Source organism: Episyrphus balteatus, chromosome 1 (assembly GCF_945859705.1).
Source record: "Episyrphus balteatus chromosome 1, idEpiBalt1.1, whole genome shotgun sequence".
Taxonomy (NCBI): Eukaryota; Metazoa; Arthropoda; class Insecta; order Diptera; family Syrphidae; genus Episyrphus; species Episyrphus balteatus.
In genome coordinates, this window is record NC_079134.1 from 161,727,558 (window position 1) to 161,751,881 (window position 24,324).

Here is a 24,324-nt window from a genome sequence, read left to right on the forward strand (position 1 = left end):
CGACGATTTATGACTTGATAATAGCTGTGCTTTATTTTCCTCGTGATCCAGATCAGATCATTGTTTTTATTAGCTTTACAACAAAAGCAAGATTTTGTTTTGTTATTGTTTCGCAAATAAATTAATGATCTGATCCGGATCACGAGGAAAATAAAACACAGCTAATGATAAAAACTGAAATCTAATAACTCAAATCACTATTTGAAATTTCTTCCATCGAGAACTCATCAATGCATAATAAAATAAGTTTATGTACCTATCACTAGCATTGGTGAAAAAATAAGATATTGTACATATGTAGATATCATAAAATACGGTAAATAGGAAATCTTCAAGTGATTTATCCATCCAAATACATGCGCCTATAATAGTTTCATTCATCAGAACAATTGCATACTGTCCGCCTAGTTAAACTACATTTTTTGCTTTCGTTTGTAAGTCTTTCTAACTAACACCATGTTAACTTTATAAAAAATATGTTCACTTTATAAAAAAAAAAGAAATGAAATTAAAATTATAAACAATTCTTTTTTTTTTCAGTATTATTTTCAAATGAGAGAAGTTGTTGAAACTACATAGTGTTGATGTGAAATTATATAACAACAAAGTAAATTTTTAATTTCGTTTACTAAACATTATTATGGAGGTGTCCTGTTATTAGAGTAAATGTGCGCAACCACTTGGGGCGTTATCCTAGATACTATTTAAACTGCTGTTAAAAAATATGATTCATCCTTTGAATTAAATAATGGTAAAACGTCTGGCTAGTTTAATTAGAGTTTAAAATATAAGTACACTCCACTTAAAGAATCGTGTAACAAAGATAATAACTGCGCACCAGTAAGTATGCATCTTTAAAAAAAACATAAACCATAGTATTAAATGAGACATTATAGTATTTGAAAGTGATAAAAGTTCACGTAAAAAAAACCATTAAGTTAACTTTTAAACTAAGCGCAACCAAATAGAACGCTTTTCTAAACAACGTATTGCAACCAATGGATGTGTTAGTTACTCAGTTTTAGTATTTAAACAAGAAAATTCGTTAGAATTGTGTTTTTGATTGAAAAAATTGATATTCCACCCTAGCGAGGTATTTTTCGGAGCGGAAAATTTTCCGATTTTTTTACGAATCATGCTTGGAGGTGTGCTTCCGACAGGTAAAAACCCTCCGATTCGAATAAAATCGGACATCCGCTCCGACGAATACCTCGCTAGGGCCAATTATGTGAAAAGAATACAAAATGTGACTTATACCACTTTCAAATATAAGACTCAAATTATGACTGACCGTTAACTTTGACAATAAATTGATTTTCAATTTCTAGTATTTTAGACCAAAGGTTTAAATAAAGGAAGCTATCGGTTGCAAATATATCCCTAGGAATGTTTCCTTCTTTAAAATCCCTTAAACTTTTATGCATCTATTTTGATCATAGACATGGAATCAGAAAAAGCCGTTTGGATAAATAGAACACACCAAGTTGTATGACTCCCTTTAAAACAGTGTCCTGTTAGAACACATGTTTTATGGTAAAGTTTTTGATTTTCAAACATTCTTGCTCTTAACGAATTTTAAAATAAAATGTACATTTTATTGTGATTTTCAAGAATTTGAAAATGCAAGTTAAACTGAAATCTTAAAAAAAAAAATGTGTTGGTTTTCAATGTAATAAAAATCTTGATTTTGATAATTAGCTTATTCCATATCACTTCACATTAGTTTACCCGTATGTTGTAAAGAATACCCGTTCGTTCAACTATCCTAGGCGCATTCCTGAATCTTCAAAACGATAATGATTTGTTTCTTCTCCAAATAAATGTAAGTTCTGGTTCTCTTTTAAAAAATAGATAAAAACCAAACTTCTATAGCTTAAGAGATTTTTATTTTAATGTCTTTACGGTACATCATTTAAATAAAAAATAATTATTATTTTGTTTATCCATTTCTAATAGCTAAACGGTTAATATATAAGTTTTTTTTATTTGTTTACTTTATTTTTTAGCAACTACGATTAATATTATTCTTTTTTATATTCCTAAATTTAAATTTTGTTGGTAATTTTTGTATTTCCAATAAAATATATTATATATCCTGTCTGTATTTATAGGAAAACGATTCTTTTTTTCATGCGTTTTTGCATTTTATTCAATTTAACGAACAAAAAAATAATAAACTATCAATAAACAAATCGATTTGGAAAATAAAAAAAAGTATGGATGATAATCGAATAAATCAAATCTATGCCAAAATTTCGTTAATTTTTATTTTTCTTATAAAATAATACATTTTTATATACGTAGGCTCTATATATATTTTTTGTGTGTGTTGAAGGGAGACAAAAGACAATTATTATTATTCTTCATAAGGACGAATGTTTTGCGAGAGCTAATCTTCAACATCATCATTAATCGTTGTAGTTGTATAATGACCACCCTGCGGCGACGAATAATGTGTCTGATGAGACGAACTTGTTGCATGAATTTCTGTCGGTGCTCCATGACAATCTACCGACGATATAACAAAAGTTTGTGGCTGTTGTTGATGCTGCTGCTGACTACTTGTCGCAACTATTGTTGCCGCTTGACTACCACTATGTCTTATTGGATACATAGTTGAACGAGATACAACTGGCATTGAAGCCGCCGAACCATACGTCGCCGTCGGATAAGGATATTTGAGTTGTTTCATTTGGCCTTCAAAGAGAATGTCATAGATAATCTTTTCGGCGAACATCGCCTGCTGTGGATCCATATTACGCACTTTATGCGCCACAATCTTCCCAAACATCGAAAAGTTATCTTCTGGTTGAGTTTCTGGAGCATTCATTTTACTACACGCCAGCGTGAGCAACTTCTCAAAATCACTCGACGTGCAATCGATTTTAACCTTTTTCGCCGCCGGCGGTGGAGATGGATCTTGAGCGACTTCATAGTTTTCAGTGGCGGTGGTACTTAATTGCGATTGAGATTTGTTGGAACAAATCGAGATCGTTCTTCGTCGAATGGCAGAGTGTTGTTGTCCACCACCACTATTTCCACCCCCTCCCTCCGAAGTATCGCTACTTCCTTGCTTCGGAACAGGTTGAATTGTAATCGACGATGGCAAAGCAATCTGAGTTGCCGCCGACGAGTTGGAATTGTGAACTGAATTTGAGAGATCATGATGAATTATTGTCGTTGTCATCGGTGCCGATTGACCTGAACTACTAACAGACGTAATAATTGGTGTAGTCGTTGGCGGCGTCGATGGTGTCGACGACGAATGTGGAGGAGCCATACGAATATAATTCGTTTGAATCGTCTCTATTGGCTTGGACGATTGATTAACCGGCCAAATGATTTTGAATTGCTCCTCTTCTTCGTCACTGTGTTGGACATCAGTGTGGTAAACCACTCCGCCGGAATCCTTGACTGATTCCTCAGCCACGGATATGTCTTCCGAGTGGCAATTCTGAGACTCTTCTTGTTGTTGCAATTCATCATGTTCAATTTGATGGTGTTCGGTTTCTTCTTGGTCCAGTTCAATGATTTCTTCCTCCTGTTGATGATGGTGATGATGTTGTTGTTGTTGTTCATCATCGCCATTTGATGCTTCTATAGTTTCAATGGTTATATCCATTTGCTCAGGTTTAATAACTGGCAATTTGTTTTTAAAAACAACAGCAGTCGGTGGACTTTCTTTGCGAGTGGTAATTACTTTTGTCATTTTCATTTCTTTTAATTTTTCAGCCAATTTTATGCGATTGGCAGGTTTTTCTTCTTCCATCAGAAACATTAAACTCTCGAAATAACGTCGTTTGGGGCAATAGGATTCTTCTTTGCCAGATTTATTATTATTTTTACATTCGGTGTATTTTTTTAATTGGTGTCTGAAAGCGCACCGAAGGTTGTTGATCTTTTGTTTGGTACGTTCGATGTTGTATAGTTCGCCGTGTTTTGAGGCGACTTCAATTAATTTCATATAAGCTTCTTGGCGCCGAGCTCGATTTTTATAGTTTGTAGAATTGGCTTTCCATAGACATGGTTGGTTTTTGTATTCTTCGATGAAATCATCTATAAAATCATTTGTAGACATTCTGGCGGGTGTTTGCAAAGCAGTTTGATTTGCAGATTGGAAAATTCTTTTTAGGTTTAAAAAAAAAGAAACACTTATTTTGTGTTGAGTCGCTTTTGAGTTTTTGGTTGGTTAGTGGACTTTTCACTGAAAAAATACTGTGGAACACTTGAATTGTTTTTAATTGTATTTGGGGGACATTATTTTTTACTTTATTAAATGCAATTTTATGATTTTTTTTAAAGAAAAATTAAAACAAAACAATAAACAGATATACACCGACGGTGAAGTGAAGAGGAATTTTTTTTTTGATTCGCGGCCATATATAAAATGACATTTATGACAGTTGATGGGAAAAATTGACGCTCAGTAGTTTTTTGGTGGGTGAGAAGCCGCTGTACACAAAATGGGTTGTATTTAGTGTGGATGGTAAGTTGTTTTATATTTCTTTTTTAATTCTGATTATTTTTGTTTATTTTAGGAAATATTTATCAGTTTTCTCTTATTTTTTATCATATTTTATCTAAAAGAATTCTTTTGACGAAAAAGATATTTTTGTGGTAAAATTTATTTATTTTAAATATTATCTTTTAAAAAAAAGCTTTCTACGAATTCACACTGCTCAAAAAAATTAGTATATGAAGAAAGCGATAAGACGTGTTCATTTTCTTGAAATAGAGAGATGCAAAATCTAGGTAGGTAAACATTTTTTTTGTGTTCATAATTATGTTTTCAGATGGTTTATATTTTATCTAAAAATCAATTATGTAAAAGAGTTAATTTGGCTTAACAAATATTTCTTTCGAAGAACTTCTTTATTTTAAAATAGTTTATTTTGAAAAAAAGCTCTAAGAACTCACACTGTGCAAAATATATTAGTGGATGTATTAAGAAAGCAATAAGACATGTTCATTTTCTTGAAAAAGAGAGATACACAATCTAGGTAGATAAAATTAATTTTGTGTTCATAATTATATTTAATGAGAAGGTAGGTATACTCTTATTAAAGTTTGTTGATATTGTTTTTAACGCTTTTGCTGCGTTTTACTAGAAACAAAGATTTATAGAGAGAGGCAGCCCTTTCCTTTGAGAGATGGTAAACTAGTTGAGTTTATTAGCGATTTTCAATAGAACGCACTTTCAGCGAAATCAATGGAAATCATTTACTCGTGCAGAAGAGCATTTGTAGTTCTAGTATTTTTGTTTAAAAAAAATTTCACACCCTAACGTGCACGTTTCGGTCTGGAATTTTATTTTCATACAAAAATACATGCGCCCGAAATACTTGAAATTATAATGCGTTGTTCATAAAAATATATGCTGATAAGCAGGAAAAGGACTTTTGTGACCTCAAAAACTCGAAAAAGACAAATAAAATTTATTGAAAGACAAAAACAGGCATTATTTACTATAATGCAATGAACTTCCAACAGCTTTTTAATGTTTTCAGGTAACAACCTTCTACGATTACCTCTAAGAACCGTCTTAAATGAGCTGAAATCGACCCCTATGTTCGATCAGATATGAAACTGTTGACGTTATTTACTTCATTATATTCGGGAATTACAGAATTTATATTTGTTCAACTATTTTTAGGCCCTTGAGTAAAATATTTTTTACTATTTTGTGGGTTATAGGACACAGAAAAGTAAAATTTATTTTGTCCCTGATTTAAGTTAAAAGCAGTAGTGAATTTTTTATTTTTCTTCTTCCTGGATATTAACGTCGACCAAAATTCAAAAATTTATTTTAATATATGAGAAGAAGGAGAAAAATAAGAAATTTAATTTAGTGGCAGTTTTCCGATAGGCAGATAAACCTCAGTTAGAGCTTATTCCTAGGAATATCTATTTTTTTATATTGACAATATTCGATTGATAGGACTTGGTAAAGAAAAGAACTTACTCTATCTTTCTTATTTATTTTGTTCAGAGCAAGCACACTTGTTTTCTTAAGATTAGGTATGTTATGGCGATATTTTCAAGAGAAATAATCTCATCAGAGGTGAATGATATTTCATGCTATTAGGTACATATATTGTTTATAGAAATTAACAATGCAAAATGAGGCATAGTTAGGAAAATCCGTTCTCTGATGATAAGTGTTTTGTCCTTTTCGGAGTACTTTGATTTTTTTTCTATACAATGTCATGTTTGCGCTAGACACAGACAGTTTACGACTCCAACCTGGACTTCATCGAAGGTGGGTACACGCAAGTGGAAGGGGACCTCAATCAACTTGGCGTGCGAAATTGAAAGCAGTTAGCTAATGATAGAGCCAACTGGAGAAGCAAATTGGTCACCCTAACTAAGTAGACACGGAAACGAGTATTCAGACGTTTCCTTTTGAGTTTAGGGGGAATTTTTCGGTCACAGAAGATGGTAGAGTTTTCAGAGCACTTCATCTATATTATTAGTAAGATACAATTTTCAATTCAAAAGCGGAGGCAGCCAATGCTAGATAACTTCAACTTTCAAGAACTTCCAAATACGGCATCACATGATATATCTCGGGCCATCTCTGCAAAATAAAAAGCCACCTATAAATTCTTGGACTAGAAATTAGTCGAAAATACATTTTAGAAATTTTAAATCCATATTTTTTTCAACACAGACATTCAAATTCAAAACAACAATATTTATCTATATTTACAATTATCTTTTATTATACCAAAGTATGAGTATTTTCTCTATAAAGCGTTCATTAATTTAAAATTCAATATTAAATGGAAAATACTGATGATTTCTCATACCCGAGAACGGAATCATCCTCTCATTGGTATTATATTGGTCTATGATCTTGACATCCTCCTCACTCAACTTAAAATCGAAAGCCTGAAAATTCTCTTCGATTCTTTTTTTGCTAACCGACTTTGGAATAGGCACTGTTCCAATTTGTATCAAATATCTCAAACATATTTGAGCAGGTGTTTTATTATATTTTCTCGACAATGCTTCAGCAGTAGCATCGTATATAAATGGAGGCCATTTCAATTCTGGTTTTGGCCGCGCCAAAGGACAATATGCTGTTACAACAATATCCCTCTGTCGACAAAATTCAATCAATTTCTTTTGATTGAATGCCGGATGGCATTCAACTTGATTGACCAATGGCTTAATCCGACAGTTCTTCAAAACCCTCTCAATCTGTTCACTATTAAAATTAGATAACCCAATGCCACGAACCCAACCCAACTCGACTAACTTTTCCATTTCTTTCCAAGTATCTAAATAGTCAACATTCGATAGTTGACCACTGCCATGGACATTGCCATCGCCATTGTAAACTTGACCTACTGGAAAATGTAACAGGTACAAGTCGATATAGCCTAGGTCCAGGTTAGTCAGACTTAGCTGACATGCGTGTTGCACGAGTTTGGGTTCATGATGAATGCCACCTAATTTAGTGACGACAAATACGTCTTCACGACGAATTAACCCTTCGGCGATTTTAGCTTTAACAGCACGTCCGACTTCGGATTCGTTTTCGTAGACAAAAGCTGTATCAATATGACGATAGCCACAATCGAGGGCATCTTTGCAGGCTTGTTCAGCTTCGGATTCATAGGAACGCCAAGTACCGAGACCAAGAATTGGCATTTGTTGGCCGTTGCTTAGTGAAATTGTTGGTGCCATTGTCGGAGCCATTTTTAATAGGTTTTTTCTTACTCAAATATGAATAAAACACGTCCGTAAAATTGTGAAAGTGATTAGATAGATAGGAACTTGCACTTAAGAGTTATGAGTGTCGTTTTGTAACAGGTATCTGACTAACCAACAAAAACCCAGAACAACAAAGTTATAAATGATGCAAAACAATTTAACACCTGAGCTTTATTTATGATGTCATCAAGGTCATCGCCCGTCCCTTGCAAATAACAAAAGTAAGGGTAGTAAGAGGTATTGGTGGGAGCAGGTCAGCAATAGAAAATTAGATAGCCGCATATATCTGCATGTCAAATTTGTTTTGTTTGAGCTTTTGGAGCAAAGAGCTTTTTTAAACAATGCGTTTCAGGTTATAGCAAATATTTAATTATTAAGGTCTAAACAGAATTTATTAAATGTCAAAGCCTAGTACGCAGCTGAAGCAAATCGAAATTTTCCATACAAAATAACATTTTTTTTTTGATTTAAGGCTTGGTCACACCGAAGGGTACATGCGGTAGCGGTACAGGTAACTGTATAAAAAAAATTTCAAACTGGAACAACAAGGTTTAGGTGTGGTACCGCTTCCGCATCTTCGGTGTGGCCAAGCCTTTAAGGTTTGATCACATTGGAAGGTATGCTGTATACGTAGTGGTATAGGTAGTGGTACGGGTACTTGTATGTTAAAAATTCCGCATCTAAGTATTGATGTTCCAGTTTTCGTACAATTACCCGAACCACAACCGCATATTTTTGTTTTCATTTTCGTATGTAATTTGTTCTAAAGAAAGGACAAACATATACAAAAAACAATACCAGAGAACTCTTTGTGCGAAAAAAAAACTTTAAAGGCTTGGCCACACCGGAAGGTAAATGCGGTAGCGGTACGGGTAATTGTATGAACAAAATTCCAAACTGACACATCAACGTTCAGATGTGGAATTTTGTTCATACAATTTCCCGTACCGCTACCGCATGTACGAAGGGTATATGCGGTAGCGGTACGGGTACTTGTATTAAAAAAATTCCAAACTGACACATCAACGTTCAGATGTGGAATTTTTTAGTACAAGTACCGTCACCGCTAGCCGTACCGCAACCGCATACCCTCCGGTGTGGCCAAGCCTTTCAAAAATGTTACTATGCATGCAAATAGTATTTAACCGAATACTCCACTGACAAAAAAAAAGCAAATCGGCAATAAAACGAACAAGAGTCTCAAAATGTTTTACCGGAGAATCACAGGGTAGAAAATCTTCCTTTCATCTTACACATTTACAACTGTACCACGTTTATAGGGTTCACCCATAGTTTACACCGTTTCATGAATACCCCATTTATAAATAACCAACAAATTTTCTCTTTTTTTACTTTATTTTTATATTTAGTGTAACTATGCCCTAAGGTATTTAAAAAGTAATTACAGAAATAAAAATGTATCCCGAGGATTAGGATACAAAATCCGAACGCCCAATGAATATTTTCCAAACACCTGGAACACTTTCTCATTCTGTTTTAATTTTTTCGAACTGAAACGACAAGTTAGCTCAATCGCGAACTGAGCTCAAATAAAACAAAAACACACAAAACTGGAAAAAAACAACCGAGAAAGAAGTTTGTTTAAAGAAAATTTTATTTCCACAAAAATAATCAAAAGAAAAAATTAAACACCAAAATGTCCAACATCGAAGTGCAACAATCATTAACCGATAAAACAGCAGTAATCCGATGTGAAAATCGTCGAGAAACTTTAAGCAAAATGCAACTTTTCTTCGAACAGCAAAGATTCTGTGATGTCGAATTAATAGCTGCCAAAGATAATTTTCGTATATCTGCTCATCGGATTATACTTTCAGCTGCAAGTGAATACTTTTTGGGATTATTACAAAAACCCGAAATAACCGAATTAACCATTGACGATGTCGACGGTAATATATTAAAATTATTATTAAATTTTATTTACACAGCATCAATTGAGATATCAAGTGAGACAGTTTACGATATTATGCGTACATCGAGTTTGTTTAAACTTAACACGGTTGAAGCTGAATGCTCTGAGTTTCTATCGAGATCTCTCGACAAGACAAATTGCTTGGGAGTAGCCCTCAATTGCAAAGAGAACAACTATCGTGAACTCTTTGAAAAAGCTTTCATGTTTGCCGCACAGCATTTTATTCAAATAATTGACGAGGAAGAGTTCTTGACTCTGGAATTAGAGTTGCTTGTTCAACTATTAAAACGTAATGATCTCTGTGTTAGGTCAGAGGAAGATGTTTTTCGTGGAATCATCCGTTGGATTGAACACGACAAAACAAACCGAGAAAGTCATTCCATGGAATTGTTATCCTATTTGCGATTCCCTCTTTTGACCCCAGAGTTCATTGTAAATAAAGTTGGTGACGCTTTGCCAGCTCCTGAGTTTCAGGTTCTTATTATGAAGGCATTGAAATGGCACATGTCGCCAGCAAATCGAGCCTCGCTATTCAGCGAAGAGCTTTGCCGACCAAGAAACCAGAGAGGTCAGTTGATTCTGATCAAAAGTGGCACTGAACTGGAAATGCCTCTGAATGCCGAAGTATTTGATCCGATTACTGGCGCTTGGAGTAGCGAGGAATGGCCTGCAAAGCCAGAACCTTGTTGGTACACCAATGGTATTTTAATTAATGAAAAAGTCTATCTGGCTTGCACCACAGTTGTGGGTGGTAGGGAAACCAACTGTGTCCATTGCTACGATTTAGAAACCCAAGAGTGGACTGTATTGCCACCAATGATTGGACGTCGTTTTTCATTTGGAATGGCTGAATTGAATGGTCAGCTGTATGCTGTTGGTGGTCATAATGGAACTGATAACTTGTACTCTGTTGAAAAATGGGATCCTAATTCGCCACAAAGATGGCAAGAAGTTGCTCCAATGCAAAAGGAACGCAATCAACCTGGAGTGACTGTTTGCAATGGACTAATGTATGCCATTGGAAGTACTGGTGATTTTGATCATAATTCATTTGAATTCTATGATCCACAAACTAATACATGGGCTGAATTAACTCCACCAATACAAGCTCGCACTTCGGTAGGATTGTGTGTAGTTAAAGGGCTGCTGTATGCAGTTGGTGGGCGTACTGAGACTGGCATTTGTACAATGATTGAACGTTATGACTTTCAGAGTGATACTTGGTCTGAGATTTCACCATCGGGTAAATTCCAACAATACATTCAGTGTGTTACTTGGATGAATCGTTTGTTGGTTTTGGTCGAAATGAATGAGGGTGAATTTAAGCATATTGTTGAAGAATATAATCCAGAAACTGGCAAATGGAGGGTTATTAATTCGTTTGGAAAAGATCATGGCACAGCTATTTTGGTTTCAAATAGAATTTAAAAATTTTTAAATTTAAGAATGTACTGAATAAATAATGAAATTTCAAAAATATATGTATTAAATTTGATTTGTTTTTATTTTGTCAGTTTGATTGATTGGTTGGTAATTGGAACTGCAACCTATAAAATCTATTATGTCTCCTTTTTAAGTTAGCTGAGTTGGTTCTATTCTAACTTAATTCCTTTCAAGGAATTTGGGGTATTTTCATAGAATGAAATTGTTCCTTTTCGGCCTGGTAGTAACCCCTGTGTTTAAATTTTTGGTGTTTTAGCGAATTGCAACTGCCCAGAAATTGGTCTTCTTGTTCAATGCAGAATCTAGAAGGCCCAAAAAATTTAGGTGCCTTCTTAGCTTACAGTGGCCCGGAGAAAATTGATTATCCTGAGGTAGTTCCTACTTAGACTGATACACGATTTGAAACGCTCTTGGTTGTAGTTCCGAAAAAGTCTTTTCGCCTGTCTCAGTTTTGGTAGTTTTGCTCAGTCTGGTTCTATCCTGGCTTGATTTCGTAAAACTTAAGTGCTATTAGGGCAGCTACACTTTCAGACATAATGGCAATGTTTTTGTTCTGGTGATTTAATTCGAGGTTTATTTCTTGGTACGAAAAATCTAGGCCCAAAATCACCTGCACCTGAACCTTCCGCTGTTCTCCACCTGTCTGTATATCATTTGATGGTGTTTTCTTAAAAGTGTAGATAGATTCACCTACAAAATATACAGATGTGTAATTTGTTGTGTTTCACAAAATTATAGTTTATGACCATGTCAAGGAAGGTTTCTTCAAAGGATCTGGAGAGGAAGTCTCTTTCTCTGTTCATTATGCAATTTCCAGCCCCAGTTCATTTCTTGGCAATCTCATGATAGCTCGCTTAGCAGCACTTTCAAATGGACAGTGACTATCTTAACAACTTTTGACAATTGAAGCGAAATAATTAAGTTAGGTAGTTTAGTCGTGGACGTGACGTGACTAACGTACTATCTACCTACTTACCTTAAGAAAAATTATATGACTCATAATAGTTATCGGATGAAAAAGTAGATTAACTACATTAATTTTATTCTAGAAATGAATTAACAAAAGAAATGGGACTTAAAGCTAAGTTTTCTGTTAGTTCATGTGTTCCTTTCCGTTTGGTTGGACAAAATCTTGATAACAGTTTACGGGATCTTTTGCAGTATATACAGCACATGATTTCCTGCTGCCTTTAAAGTTCTTGAAAATGAGAAATTCGTATCAATAACTTAGGAACTGGGGTAGTGAATTAATTATTTTTTACCTTGAAATCACCGATTATAAGGGTCCATAGAAAAACAAATACAAGGGGAATAACACAGAAAATTGGTGTCAGTTCGTTAGGTACATAAGTTATTTGTACCATGGTGATGGATGGAATTTTTAAGTTGATTTTTGTTAAAAGTAGAGTTTGTTGTCTTTTTTTGTATGTTTTAAGTGGTTTTAGAAATTCTTGTATGATTTTGACATATAACTGTTGTTTTGACAGATAACTGTTGATGTTTTTTTACACTTTTTATATGACACCTGCGATTCCACAAGTAATGTCGAATTCCTTTCAATTTTTAGAATCGCCTCAAAAAAATGGAATTTTTGGTGTTAAAAAGGAACATGAAAACAAACCGAATTCTTTTTGCGATTGTGTGTGTGTCATTTGACAACAATTTTTACACGAACGTCAAGCTGAAATCAAAACAATTTCTGTAAAATAAAACCAAAAGTTCCTTTGATCAATAATTTTGTTTATTTGCTTCGGTAAAATAAATTTAATTTAATCCAAATCAATAGGAAATTGCAGATATTATTAAGATCTGAGTAAAGATGAAGTAAAAGGTTAATTATTTGGCCGTATGCTGTGGTTTTACGGAGAAAAAAATTTTCTGAAGATAATCACGAAAAGAAAAGTCACACTAATTTGACTTTTTCACAAGAACTATGCCAAGAAAAATTATATTTTGATCGCACATTGTTTTATTTTTATTTATTTCATATTTTTCCGCAATAAAAACACGATATTCAATTATAATTTACTCTTTATTTGAAGTTGGTATTCTCAAATAAACAAACAACACGAAGGAATCTTTCAGCTTGACGTTTGAGAAATGTCAAATGTTCCAAGTGTGTGTGCAAATCCGTGTAAATCTCTCAAAAAAGAGGGATTAAAAAAAATTCGAATTCTGCTTCGTTTGAGGCGAATTTTTTTTCTATGGAACATGATTTTCAGAAAAAATTCGCTTCGAGATCGCCGAAAATTCGATTTTTGCATTGAAAGGAATTCGACATAACATTTTTTTATTTCCAACCAAATGTCTGACATTATGGCAAGCCAACTAATTCGAAGATAAAATTTTTTGCTTATATTCGGTCTTATCACGATTCCATTCGTATCGGAAAATTTCTACGATTCCCGAAAAAAACAATCTCAAAATCCGATCGTTGAGTAGATTTGTATGAAATTTTTAATTACGAACGTACCTATGTCGTGATTGTTTTTAGGGAAGCGTTACAAATTTTCGATACGAATTTAATTCGTGATAAGTCGGATTGAATTATATCATATCGCCGAATTAAGAACAAACGTTTCTATGATCCACAAATACATAAGTTTAAAAATGCTCATATGTACTTTATAGGCTAATATTGTTAAGGCTTTTAAAAGCCTTTTTTTTTTAATATTTTCTATATAAATAATTTGTTGAAAAAAAAGTAAAAATTAAAGAAGACAAAATCCCATTTAGGCCTAATTTATTCTCCATTATATTTAAAGTCCCTATTAAAAATTATAAATCTTTCAAATCCTTTAAATGGCAGCTTTAAATTTAATGCAGTATTCACACTACATTGAGCCTCAGTAATAAGTAAAGTTAAATATGTACCTAAATGTGAAAAAAAAAAATCAATGTCCTGTTTTTTAAAAATTGATTTTTCATAACAAAAATTTTTACCAAAAAATATTTTTATATATTTTTAAAATAGTTTATTGAAGAGGGACAAAAGATATTGGATGTAATGTATCGTTAAAATTTAATTACACATTTAGGAAACGTTTCTTTGGCACCGTTAATAAAAATTTTCGAAAAAAAATGTATTTCATGTAAAGATAGACCTTCTTTGATAAAAAGCACTTGAATTTTTACTCAAATAGTTTTCGAAATTATTTTTTTTCCTTAAAAAATTATTCGAAAAACCCTTTGGAGGGTATCCAAAAAGTGTAACCTGCCAAATTTGAAGTGAATCGACCCATCCGTTTGGGATGACACAGATAGACAGAGGGCAGATCAAGATTTTTCAACTGTTCACTCTTCGGTTTTGTGACTGACATAACTTTAATAGATGAATTCAAATTTTCAAATTTTTTATAGATGACTTAATAGCCACGACACCCATAAGTGTGCGGGGCTATTATCATCATCTCGATGTCAAAGGGATCATAACTCTGTCACGTACATGTAACTAGTGATCCGCCTGCGGGGTTCGCCAGGTTGACCTCAGTAAGTGGGAGAAAACTTCCCTGTTTTGAATCACATACAAAGCGGATTTTAAAGGGGATGAATATCTATACTCTGTCCGATAAAAATTGGCAGTACAGGCCTTATGGGAGAGCTTTTTCAAAATCAGTGGGACCTAACGACTGCCAAAAAGGAATTCACGGAAAATATACCCCTGAAACACACAAGAAAACCACAGACGCGCCATGGCATTGTTGTTGTAATTTCTTTACTAAGCGAAGTACACCCTCCTATGACCGATCTGCCACACGATCTGTGGCAGAAGGAAACTCAATGATAAAACTTTTTTATTAAAAGTATTTACAATACATAAGAGTTACCATTGGTAAACTTCCTTCATAAACTACTCCTTTTTCTATTATTTTTCTGAAAGAGCTTTCAGGATTAATGCTTTTTCAAGCTTTTAAAATGAAAAAAAAGCATTATGTGTTGTCGTGGTGTTGGTGGCTGTTTGTTTTTTATTTTGTGTATGAAGGAAAACAGTTAATGTCAACATTTTGACCTTGCTTGGGGTCGGGCTGTGTTTTAAATGAGTGAATTTTTTGTTTTGTTATTTTGGTGTTAAACGAAAAATTAATTTTTTTTTCGTTTTTGTGAAATTTTACCGATAAAATGGTAACGCTGGTACCTTTTCGAAACATTTTTTTCGGATAATACGGCATCGCTGTGTGAGCTTTTTTATGTGATAGACATATCCAGAAGGCGTGAAGCAGAGTGAGATGCAAATGCCCTATCTTCCCTGTACTGCCAATTTTTATCGGACAGAGTATAGTCTTCTGTATAATTAAAAAACTTTACGTCATTATCCAATAGATTAATGAATTAGTTATCCATTTAAGCAAAGAAAGAATATATATTTTTTGGTTAATGATTTTTGTTTTATTTTTTTTTTTGTATATTTGTTTTTACTTTCGACAATTATTAAATTAAGATGCATTTTCGATGAACGCAATATACTACACATAGTTCTTCATACTCACTGCCCTTATTTTCCCCAACTTAAACTATATTTTTACAAAATAAGATCTTGAGCTAATAATTCGATACTTTTCATTGACAGAGAAGACAAAAAATAATAGATAAATCATTTTTAATTTAAGTTAAAAAGCACAGCCTATGGTTGATAGGATGTTTTCAGTTTTTTACTCCGACGCCTGAAATCGTGATCTTCACCATCCGAACTATCAGAGTGGACCTCTGGTTTAACGTGTAATTTCGATGCACTCGAAGGTGTATAGTTACCATCTCTGGCATTTTCCAGTAAACGAACTAAAAAAGATTAATCAATGTCAAATTAAGTGAAACTATTCCTAGTCCGGTCAAATTAGATTAGAAAAGACAAATAGCCAAATTAATTAGGTAAAAGCTGAAAATTGGTGGAGACCTAAATTAAGGCATACTATTGAACATAGTAAATAGAGATCGCATTGCAAATATCAGAGATATGATGAAAAAACTGTAAATATTGCCGTTCCGGCCCTGGAGGTAGAGGTCGCTACTTTTAGTATGTTCAATAGTATGCCTTAATTTAGGTTTCCACCGATTTTCAGCTTTTATCTAATTAATTTAGCTATTTTTGCTAATTTGACTGGACTATCTCTGAAGGAAAAAAAGGCTTATGTAGAACTTACTTTGCGCTTCTAATATTGCATTTTGTTTCTTGATATCTTCGACATCTTTTTGGTGGGAGTGAATTTTCCTTCGCATTATCTGAATGCATTCTGCAGTCTTTTTCAGAATCTGTGCTCTGCTAGCCTATATTTGGGATGTACAAAACAAAACTCTGGTTATTTTACATTTGTTCTGGATTTTTTAAAATAATTGTTGTTTGTTGGCTGACTACTTTTTCGCCTTGCAATGATGGAACTGCCTCACGGAGACAAGTAAAGCTATCTTTTATGTGATCTCTTCTTTTGCGTTCAAGGGCATTATGATGAGCTCTTTTTTCTGCCTATAAAATATGGATTGTTTGCAAATCAATCAATAATTCATTGAACCTTCGACATACCTGTGTGAAATTTTGTGCACCAGCATTTCTTTGTTGCATTCGTCCGCTATCGGAATCATTATCATCCTAAAAATAATCAATTTATATGATTTTTTTTTGTTTTCTTGAAGACAAAAATGAAAATAAAGAAAAAAATGCAAGATCAAGGGGAACAATTGCGTTTCACTTACGTCACTTTCTATATCAATTTCTCTATCGTCATCACTCATATTAATAAATAAATTTGTGAATTTTATTATTAAGTGGGATTTCTTGAAGATTTTTAAATAAAATTTATATTTATTTGTTTTTAATTTCAATGTTAAAAATGCAATTGACAGAAGAAAGAAATTAAAATGCAATTTTTATGAAAATTAATTATCTATCAACAAAACAACTACCAGTGTCGAATCGACGAATGACGACATGACATGTGCTCATTTTTGTTGTAACTTCAAATAAGTAATGCCAAGTTCATTTTTTTCTTGTCCCAAATTTGTATTTTCTTTAATGGTCGAATTCACAAAGAATTAACAGGAATGACAACTTGCAAGTAGTTTTTGCCATTTTGGTGCAAATTTTGTAATTTGGATGTTTCGTGGCAAATTTAACTGCAAGTTAATTTTAGGTGCCAAACCATACAATCCGTCGTATCCGTTAAGTTGCAGGATTCAACTAACAGCTCCATAAAATATACACGTTCTTATTAGAACTGCCCCTTCAAGACGGATTCGACGATGCGGTTCGATTCTCATAAGAAAGTAGTGTGTATTTTATAGAGCTGTTAGTGGAATCCTGCTACTTAATGGATGTGACGGAATCTATGGGTTGGTACATTTTGTCCACTGATCTCTATTAAACACTGGATATATATTGGGTATAGGGATTCATATAAAAAATTGAAGCAAATTGACGGATTTACTGTTGTTGAATTTAACATAAAAACATATAGAATTCACTGTCATCCTGATTATTTTTTTTTATAAGAGAAAGGGAGAAAAAAGTCTGTTTCATGTTACACACACAGGCCACACGAGAAAGGTATGCGGTGCGGGTAATTCTATGAAAGTTAAGGCTTGGCCACACCGAAGGGTACATGCGGTAGCGGTACGGGTTCTTGTATGAAAAAAATTCCAAACTGACACATCAACGTTCAAATGTGAAATTTTTTTCATACAATTACCCGTACCGCTACCGCATGTACCCTTCGGTGTGACCAAGCCTTTAACGTTCAGAAGTGGAACTTTTTTCATACAATTACTCATACCACCACCGCATACCCTTCCGATGTCATCAAGCCCTTAAGGTAAGGTATGGGAAGGGGTCAACGTTCCGGTTTGCAATTTTTTTCTATTGTTATTACTATTGAAAACCAAAACGTAGTCGTTCAGGTGACTTGTGTACATAAGCAATAAATCAACAAGTTTCATTTTAACTAATTTGCAGTCAACATTTTATGGAAAAAGTTGTTTAAATTCGTATGACCATCATTTAAACACGTTGTGAAGTTATACTCGCCAGGTGCAATCTCCCCCTTATAAAACCACCCAAAACTTGCAACGTGTAAATTCGATTTTCAATTTGACACTTTGTCCCAAAGAAAAAATAAAACCTCGCAACTTGTGACAAAAAATGACAACTGGCCACTGACATGAAAAAATAATCATCCCTCAAATAAAAACCACGACTTGTGTGAAAAAGTAAAAAGAAAAAAAAAATTAATGAATTGAAAATTATAAATTAATATAAAAATAATGATGAAATCAACAAAAACTGCATCATTGATTATATTCATTTCATTTGCATTATTTGTAAGAAGTGAAATACAAATTGGTGGTAATAATGAAGAAGATGAAATAAGTGGTCTCTATACGATTGAAGGTAGAGTATATTCGCCAGAACTCTATGCTCCAGACTCGAATTGGCAGCGTGAAACAACACTTTCAATAAATAGTGGAGAATATAAAGGCTTCCTACGTGAAGATGGTGCATTTATAATAAGTAGTGTTCCCTCTGGAAGTTATGTTCTAGAAATTCATAATCCTGACTATTTCTATGAACCAGTAAGTAATTATATTTTTTTTACTAGGGAATCAATTGATTTTTTTTTTTGTAAGGTTCGGGTTGAAATCAATCCAAAAGGAAAATTCCGAGCGAGAAAAGTTAACTACGTGCAACCATCACAGGTTATTCAAGTGCCTTATCCATTAAAATTGAAGGCACTGACACGATTCAAATATTTCCAAACAAGAGAACAATGGAAGGTGAGTAAAAAAAGATTTTGGAGATTTTTTTACAATTTGACTTAAATACTGCTTTTTTTCTATAGATTACAGATTTCTTATTCAGTCCAATGGTATTGATGATGTTGCTTCCATTATTGTTGATGTTAATTTTGCCAAAGATGATGAGTGACCCAGAGGCTAAAAAAGAAATGGAGAATATGAATTTCCCAAAGGTTTGTATTATTATATAAAATCAACTTAAATTATTTGATTTTGCAGTTTTGGCACTCTTTTCTGTATCAACTTTAATTAAAGCGCATTTTTACCCTTTTTTAAACTTGTAAACAAAAGTTCCTATATAATTTGATTTATATCTTACCTGAAAGTAGTGTTATGACCCCCTGCACTTGTGAGAGTGAAAAGTTTTATTGGAACCATCTTTTTTCATACTCGTGTATTGACAAGAGTTCTTAAAGATCGTGACATACACAAATCCGCTGGCCCAGGTAGTTTCCCTCTTATCAGCTCCGAAAGGTTTTCTTCCACGTTGGCAGAAGCACTGCGTAAGCTTTTTCATCAGTACTCTTAAACAGCATTTGTACAGTCTGTTCCTTAAATAAGCGAATCTTTCTCAGTCTCCAAATATCGTCCGATTACACTTCTTTCCAAAGTCATGGAGATTCTGATTCATTTCCAGCTAAATAAATATCTAGACCAGCCATACTCAACCTTAACAGTTTTGTACTGATGTTCCAGGCCACAAGAAAAATGTGTTTAGGGTAAATATAAACACTCATTTAAAATGTATGTCGAAAATTTTGAACGATTGAGTAAAATGGTAAAGCCATTTTAGTCAGTTACTAATTCGATTTTTTAAATGGAGAATTGGCTTGTTGCTGCATGCCAACCTTATGACATCATTCAGATGGGAGTCCGTTTGTTTGTTTTGGTACATTTTGTTTCTTTCATTCTTGAAAACAAAGATTCGCAAACAAATGTAGATGCAAATGTTAGAAAATTTTGAAGATATTTATTACTTGCCATTTACAATTACGATATTTTAGAAATTTATTTAACTACGCCGCGGGCCAAAGTTTTTAAGCTCCTGGGCCGCAGGTTGAGTATAGCTGATCTAGACGCTTTTAATGACAGCTATTACGGCTTTTGTAGCAATAGTTCTTCCACTGATGATTTGATGGTTTATCTCATTGATCAGTGGAAAATATCTTTACATCGTTTTAAAGAGAGTAGGATTATTGCGATTGATTCTACAAAAGCATTTGATAGAGTTTGAAATCAACCTCTCCTATCGGAAATTTTCGGTGTTGATGAATCTCTTATTCGTTGGATTAGATTGAAATTATCTTCCATTTTTGTTACAAGTTGTATTGGATGGGTTCAATTTCAATATCCACAAAATAAATGTTGGTGTCCCTCAGGGTTCAATTTTGTATCCCACTCTCTTCCTCAGTTTTATCAATGATTTACTGTCTGAAACCTACTGTTTCGCCGGTGACAGTACACTCAGCTTTTCATGTCTACAGATACATCAAAAAATTTACACATCAAACTGATATTGTTGCTTAAAATTAAATTTTCTAGGCCACAGTAAAAAAAATAAGCTAAGCTAGTCGTTCACCAGGTTTGGAGACGAAGATCCGTCGTCTTTGTGTATGTTCATATGCTCCCCGTGTCCCAGCGATTTTAACGACTGTATTTTCAACTTTCAGTTGTTAGTTGAAATTGTTCCTTCACTCCACCAATGCACACTTGATTGAACTTTACTAAATGAATCTTCCTCTCAAAACAATCTACAAGGTCAATCCGCTCCGGTCAATGTCCATGCCTCTGCCTCTGTAATACTAAAAAACAGAAAAACAAGCTGAAAACATCTGTACACGTTACTACCTTTAATTTAAAACAACTTTTATTCATTCTTTATGTATGCACCTACATCCAAATTATTATATATGTATTTTTTTTTTTTGTCTTTTAGATGACAAGTGATATGCCTGAAATCAGTGAAGTGATTACGTCATTCCTGAATGGCGGCAAGCCATCAGAAAAGGAAAAGAAACCTACAACTTCAAAACAAGCAAAAAAACGAAACTAAGAAGTGTGTGTGATTTTAGTTAATTTGTATCCCCTAGCTATACAAAATTTATATGTTCGTTATACATAGATCCATTGGTTGAAGTATTCCTTATAATATAGCTGTTTATTTTATTTCTTATTATTATAACTTTTTTTTGTAAAAACCAATATCCCTTAATTATCCAATAGCCTTTTTCTTCTTCCTTGCAAATTAAACTTTGCAGTGTTTCAAAATTATAAATCCAAATTTAAATAGTAAATTGAAATAAAACATTTTGTAAAAAACATACAAAGATGGTTTGAATTTTTTGTTTAATACTAATAAAATTTTTAAGTTAGCAAACTGGACAGGCCTTCGAGGAAATAGAGTTGCTATAGCAGGAATGAGGTTCATAAGTTTTACAAGAAGGTAAAAAAAACATCTCAAAAACTAAAACTGAAGCCTGCAAAGACGAACAATGGTGATTATCACAAATCATTATCGATCTGATGTTGCTGATTTGAACGAGAAATACACAAAGAAATGGATGGAACATCAATAAGGAAATATATTAGCAGAGCCACAAGCGATTGTATATGCGATCCTTAAGAAAGGAGACCCTCTTAAAAAAATTTAAAAAGGTATTGAAAGTTGTTTTTAAATTTTCGAAAATAACTTTTTAAAGATTTTAATTTCCAAATTGAGTATGCCATTGCATTTCCTCTATAATAAAGAATTTTTGGATTTTTTTTGGAAATTTGCGGGGTGCGTAATAAATATTTTTTTGTATAAATTTTCAAAAAAAAATTTGGTAGGTATGCTGTTCTGAAGAAAATAGTAATTCTTTTCGTTTGGTACAAAAATCAATTTATTTTTTTATTTGAATCTGTCAAAAAACTGATTTTGACAATTTTTACCTTCACTTGGCCAAAATAATTGATTTATTTTTTGATTTTAGATCAATTTTCCACGTCTGGGTACCGGTGTGTTGACTGTGGTGGCAATTGCATTTGAGATGTTGATTGTTGTTGTAATTGATCTGTTTGTTGTTGAGCGTTTATGTAAGCTTGAGAGCAGACAAAACTTACGGCATCAGCTTATTCGATTATGTGATTTTTGTTTTAATCTATGTAGCAAAGGATCCCACGCACCAGACAAATTTAAACTTTGTTCACGTTTGAAATTTGTGTGCAATTTTATTTCAATCGCTCCTTGTACCTCGTATCTTGGTACATAGAATCTCTTCGTGGCAATTGATTTTGACCTTTATCAAATCTGATAAAATGATCATTATTATACGCTAAATGCTCACATATTGCAGATTTGCTAAATATGGTTGTTTTGTATGGCCTTTATGAGTTCATTCAAACGAGTTTTTATACTTCGTTTTGTTTCTCCAATATAGAATGAGCCACAACAACAGAGCCAAGAATTTACTCCTGGATTCTGTAGAAGAATTTTATCTTTCGGCGAGCGCAGATTTTGCCGAATATTAGCTGGTGGCTTAAAGACGGATTTTATGCAATGTTTGGATAAAATTCTACCAATACCTTCTGAAACACCTTTTTTTATAAGGTAAGAAAGCTCTTTTTTCGTTGATTTCAACTACATTATTTGTTGACCTTATCTGTTTAAAAACATGCCTCTAAACAAGAAAATTCAGTTTTGCTCTAAGCTAAACTGTTGATTAGCAAAAAAAAAACAATATCCCTTTTATATCATTTTATTCCAGAAAATCATTTAAATTTAAAATACAAAAAAACGAAAGACTTAATTTCCAGCCATAATTGGAGCTCCATCTTCAGTATTGAAATAAACACTCCTCTCAATACCTGATTCTGTGATGACACCAATACGGCAAACACCTCCAGAGCTTCCATCATGATAGATTGCATGTTTAACAGCTAAAAAAAAGAAATACATTAAATTTTAGTTTTTTTAAAGAAGGAAAATTTATATACCTTTCTTGACAAATTCTACACAATCGGCTTTGGACATATTGGGTCTATAGAATTCCCTTACAAAACCATAAATATAACTACTACCAGATCCACCAATAGTTACACCCTGACGAACCAACATGCCTCCCAATGGAATCGAGTACACTTGACCGCCCTTCTTTTTGTCCCAACCAGCAACAATGATGCCAGCAACAAGGGAATCACGATAGTTGTAACAATAATTACGGAATTCTGAAGCAGCTTCAGAGACAAGTGGTTCTTCTCCAGTTTGGTTTCTTTATAAAATAATTAACTTAATAAAATTTCGAGAAGTGTTGTTTAACAAACTTACTCGTGATAATTTAAAGAATATGCAACAATATCAGCAATAGCTTGTGTATCAGCAGCTGATCCACTACGGCAGCAGTAAATCTTATCGGAGATTTTGGTTAATTTGTCGGTGACTCTGTTGGCTACATACACGCCGGTACTGGTGCGTGAATCGGCTCCGATCACAACTCCGCCATCAAATTCCACCGCCATGATTGTGGTCTACCAAAAAATGGTTATAGTTATCAATAGATTCTCTTTTTTTGAAATAAAATATTTAACTTACTCCAGTGCTTTCTGGAGCATCCATCCAATCGTTACCGAAAACCATTTTTATTTATTTAATTTAATTTAACAAAGAAGAAATTTGCAAATTTGATGTCGGAGACTTGAAATGACTCGATGCTTTTAAAATGTCAAATCATTTGACAGTTGTCAGTAGGGGCAACATACAGAAAAAAAAATAGAGAAAGTTTGGAAAATATGATATTTAAGTCCTTGCGCACACTATATTTTTTTTATAACAGATAAGGGAAATTTTAACAGATACTTTTTAACAGTGGGTGTCGCTGTTGTAAGATTTTTAAACCGTAAACTTCTTAAAATCCATGAAATTGATGGTTTTGCTCTGGTTCAAGATTCATAAATGATAAACTAGCGAAGAAAAATGTATGAGTCATAGCTGGGACCACAGCTAATTTACTCAGTTATTAATTATACATACAAAATAAACACAGCTATTTTTCATTAAAAATTACTTTTGAAATTGCTTTAAATAAATTATCTATGAAAGAGACTATTAAAATACGAACTTTGTTGAACTATGCTACATATTGATTAAAATTCACTGGCTGTCTCTGAATTTGTTTTTAACTTTGGTTTGTTGAAAAATATTTTTTGTTTCAATATTTTTTTTTCGTTTGTAAAACAGTGGTTCTGCACTTAAATTTGGTTTAACCCGTTTTCAGAACCTTGGTTTAAATTCTTTTGAACCACGCAAACTTTGTAAAATGTAAAATTTTGTTCAAATTTAAAGCTGAGATTCAAAACATGAATTAAAATCTTGGAGCAATATTTAAGACATATTTAAATTCTTTATTATTTAGAAATATTTAAGCCATTTTATCTCCTGAAATCAGCGTTTTAACTGAGGTTTAGCTCTGGTT

The 24,324-nt window shown here is 33.2% G+C and overlaps 7 protein-coding genes across 8 annotated transcripts; 2 read left to right on the top strand and 5 right to left on the bottom strand.

Annotated features, from left to right (window-relative positions):
• Positions 1-2,190: 2,190 nt before the first annotated feature.
• Positions 2,191-4,392, bottom strand: LOC129906349 (uncharacterized). Its single transcript, XM_055982082.1, has one exon. The coding sequence runs from the start codon at positions 4,076-4,078 to the stop codon at positions 2,390-2,392; it is 1,689 nt and encodes a 562-aa protein (XP_055838057.1). The 5' UTR covers positions 4,079-4,392; the 3' UTR covers positions 2,191-2,389.
• A 2,302-nt stretch (positions 4,393-6,694) lies between these two features.
• On the bottom strand, positions 6,695-7,889 carry LOC129906659 (1,5-anhydro-D-fructose reductase-like). The gene has a single exon (XM_055982494.1). It carries the CDS (start codon positions 7,702-7,704, stop codon positions 6,766-6,768), a length of 939 nt encoding a protein of 312 aa, XP_055838469.1. The 5' UTR covers positions 7,705-7,889; the 3' UTR covers positions 6,695-6,765.
• A 1,308-nt stretch (positions 7,890-9,197) lies between these two features.
• Positions 9,198-11,147, top strand: LOC129905627 (kelch-like protein diablo). The gene has a single exon (XM_055981155.1). It carries the CDS (start codon positions 9,377-9,379, stop codon positions 11,078-11,080), a length of 1,704 nt encoding a protein of 567 aa, XP_055837130.1. The 5' UTR covers positions 9,198-9,376; the 3' UTR covers positions 11,081-11,147.
• A 953-nt stretch (positions 11,148-12,100) lies between these two features.
• On the bottom strand, positions 12,101-12,579 carry LOC129905628 (uncharacterized). The gene is made up of 2 exons (XM_055981156.1): positions 12,358-12,579; positions 12,101-12,293 (listed from the first exon to the last, which is right to left on the bottom strand). Exons 1-2 carry the CDS (start codon positions 12,457-12,459, stop codon positions 12,189-12,191), a joined length of 207 nt encoding a protein of 68 aa, XP_055837131.1. The 5' UTR covers positions 12,460-12,579; the 3' UTR covers positions 12,101-12,188.
• Positions 12,580-15,675: 3,096 nt separating this feature from the next.
• Positions 15,676-17,023, bottom strand: LOC129906607 (protein max). 2 transcript variants are annotated; one of them, XM_055982423.1, is made up of 5 exons: positions 16,781-17,023; positions 16,611-16,676; positions 16,446-16,553; positions 16,234-16,357; positions 15,676-15,871 (listed from the first exon to the last, which is right to left on the bottom strand). In XM_055982423.1, exons 1-5 carry the CDS (start codon positions 16,817-16,819, stop codon positions 15,717-15,719), a joined length of 492 nt encoding a protein of 163 aa, XP_055838398.1. In that variant the 5' UTR covers positions 16,820-17,023; the 3' UTR covers positions 15,676-15,716. The 2 variants fall into 2 exon arrangements, with proteins under 2 accessions (XP_055838398.1, XP_055838397.1); XM_055982422.1 differs by having other exon boundaries at positions 16,443-16,553; positions 16,781-17,022.
• Positions 17,024-17,985: 962 nt separating this feature from the next.
• On the top strand, positions 17,986-21,047 carry LOC129906459 (ER membrane protein complex subunit 7 homolog). The gene is made up of 4 exons (XM_055982249.1): positions 17,986-18,652; positions 18,707-18,853; positions 18,919-19,047; positions 20,811-21,047. The coding sequence occupies exons 1-4, from the start codon at positions 18,344-18,346 to the stop codon at positions 20,925-20,927; spliced, it is 702 nt and encodes a 233-aa protein (XP_055838224.1). The 5' UTR covers positions 17,986-18,343; the 3' UTR covers positions 20,928-21,047.
• Positions 21,048-22,595: 1,548 nt separating this feature from the next.
• On the bottom strand, positions 22,596-23,578 carry LOC129921434 (proteasome subunit beta type-6). Its single transcript, XM_056003255.1, has 4 exons — positions 23,445-23,578; positions 23,181-23,380; positions 22,850-23,124; positions 22,596-22,792 (listed from the first exon to the last, which is right to left on the bottom strand). Exons 1-4 carry the CDS (start codon positions 23,487-23,489, stop codon positions 22,659-22,661), a joined length of 654 nt encoding a protein of 217 aa, XP_055859230.1. The 5' UTR covers positions 23,490-23,578; the 3' UTR covers positions 22,596-22,658.
• Positions 23,579-24,324: the final 746 nt, after the last annotated feature.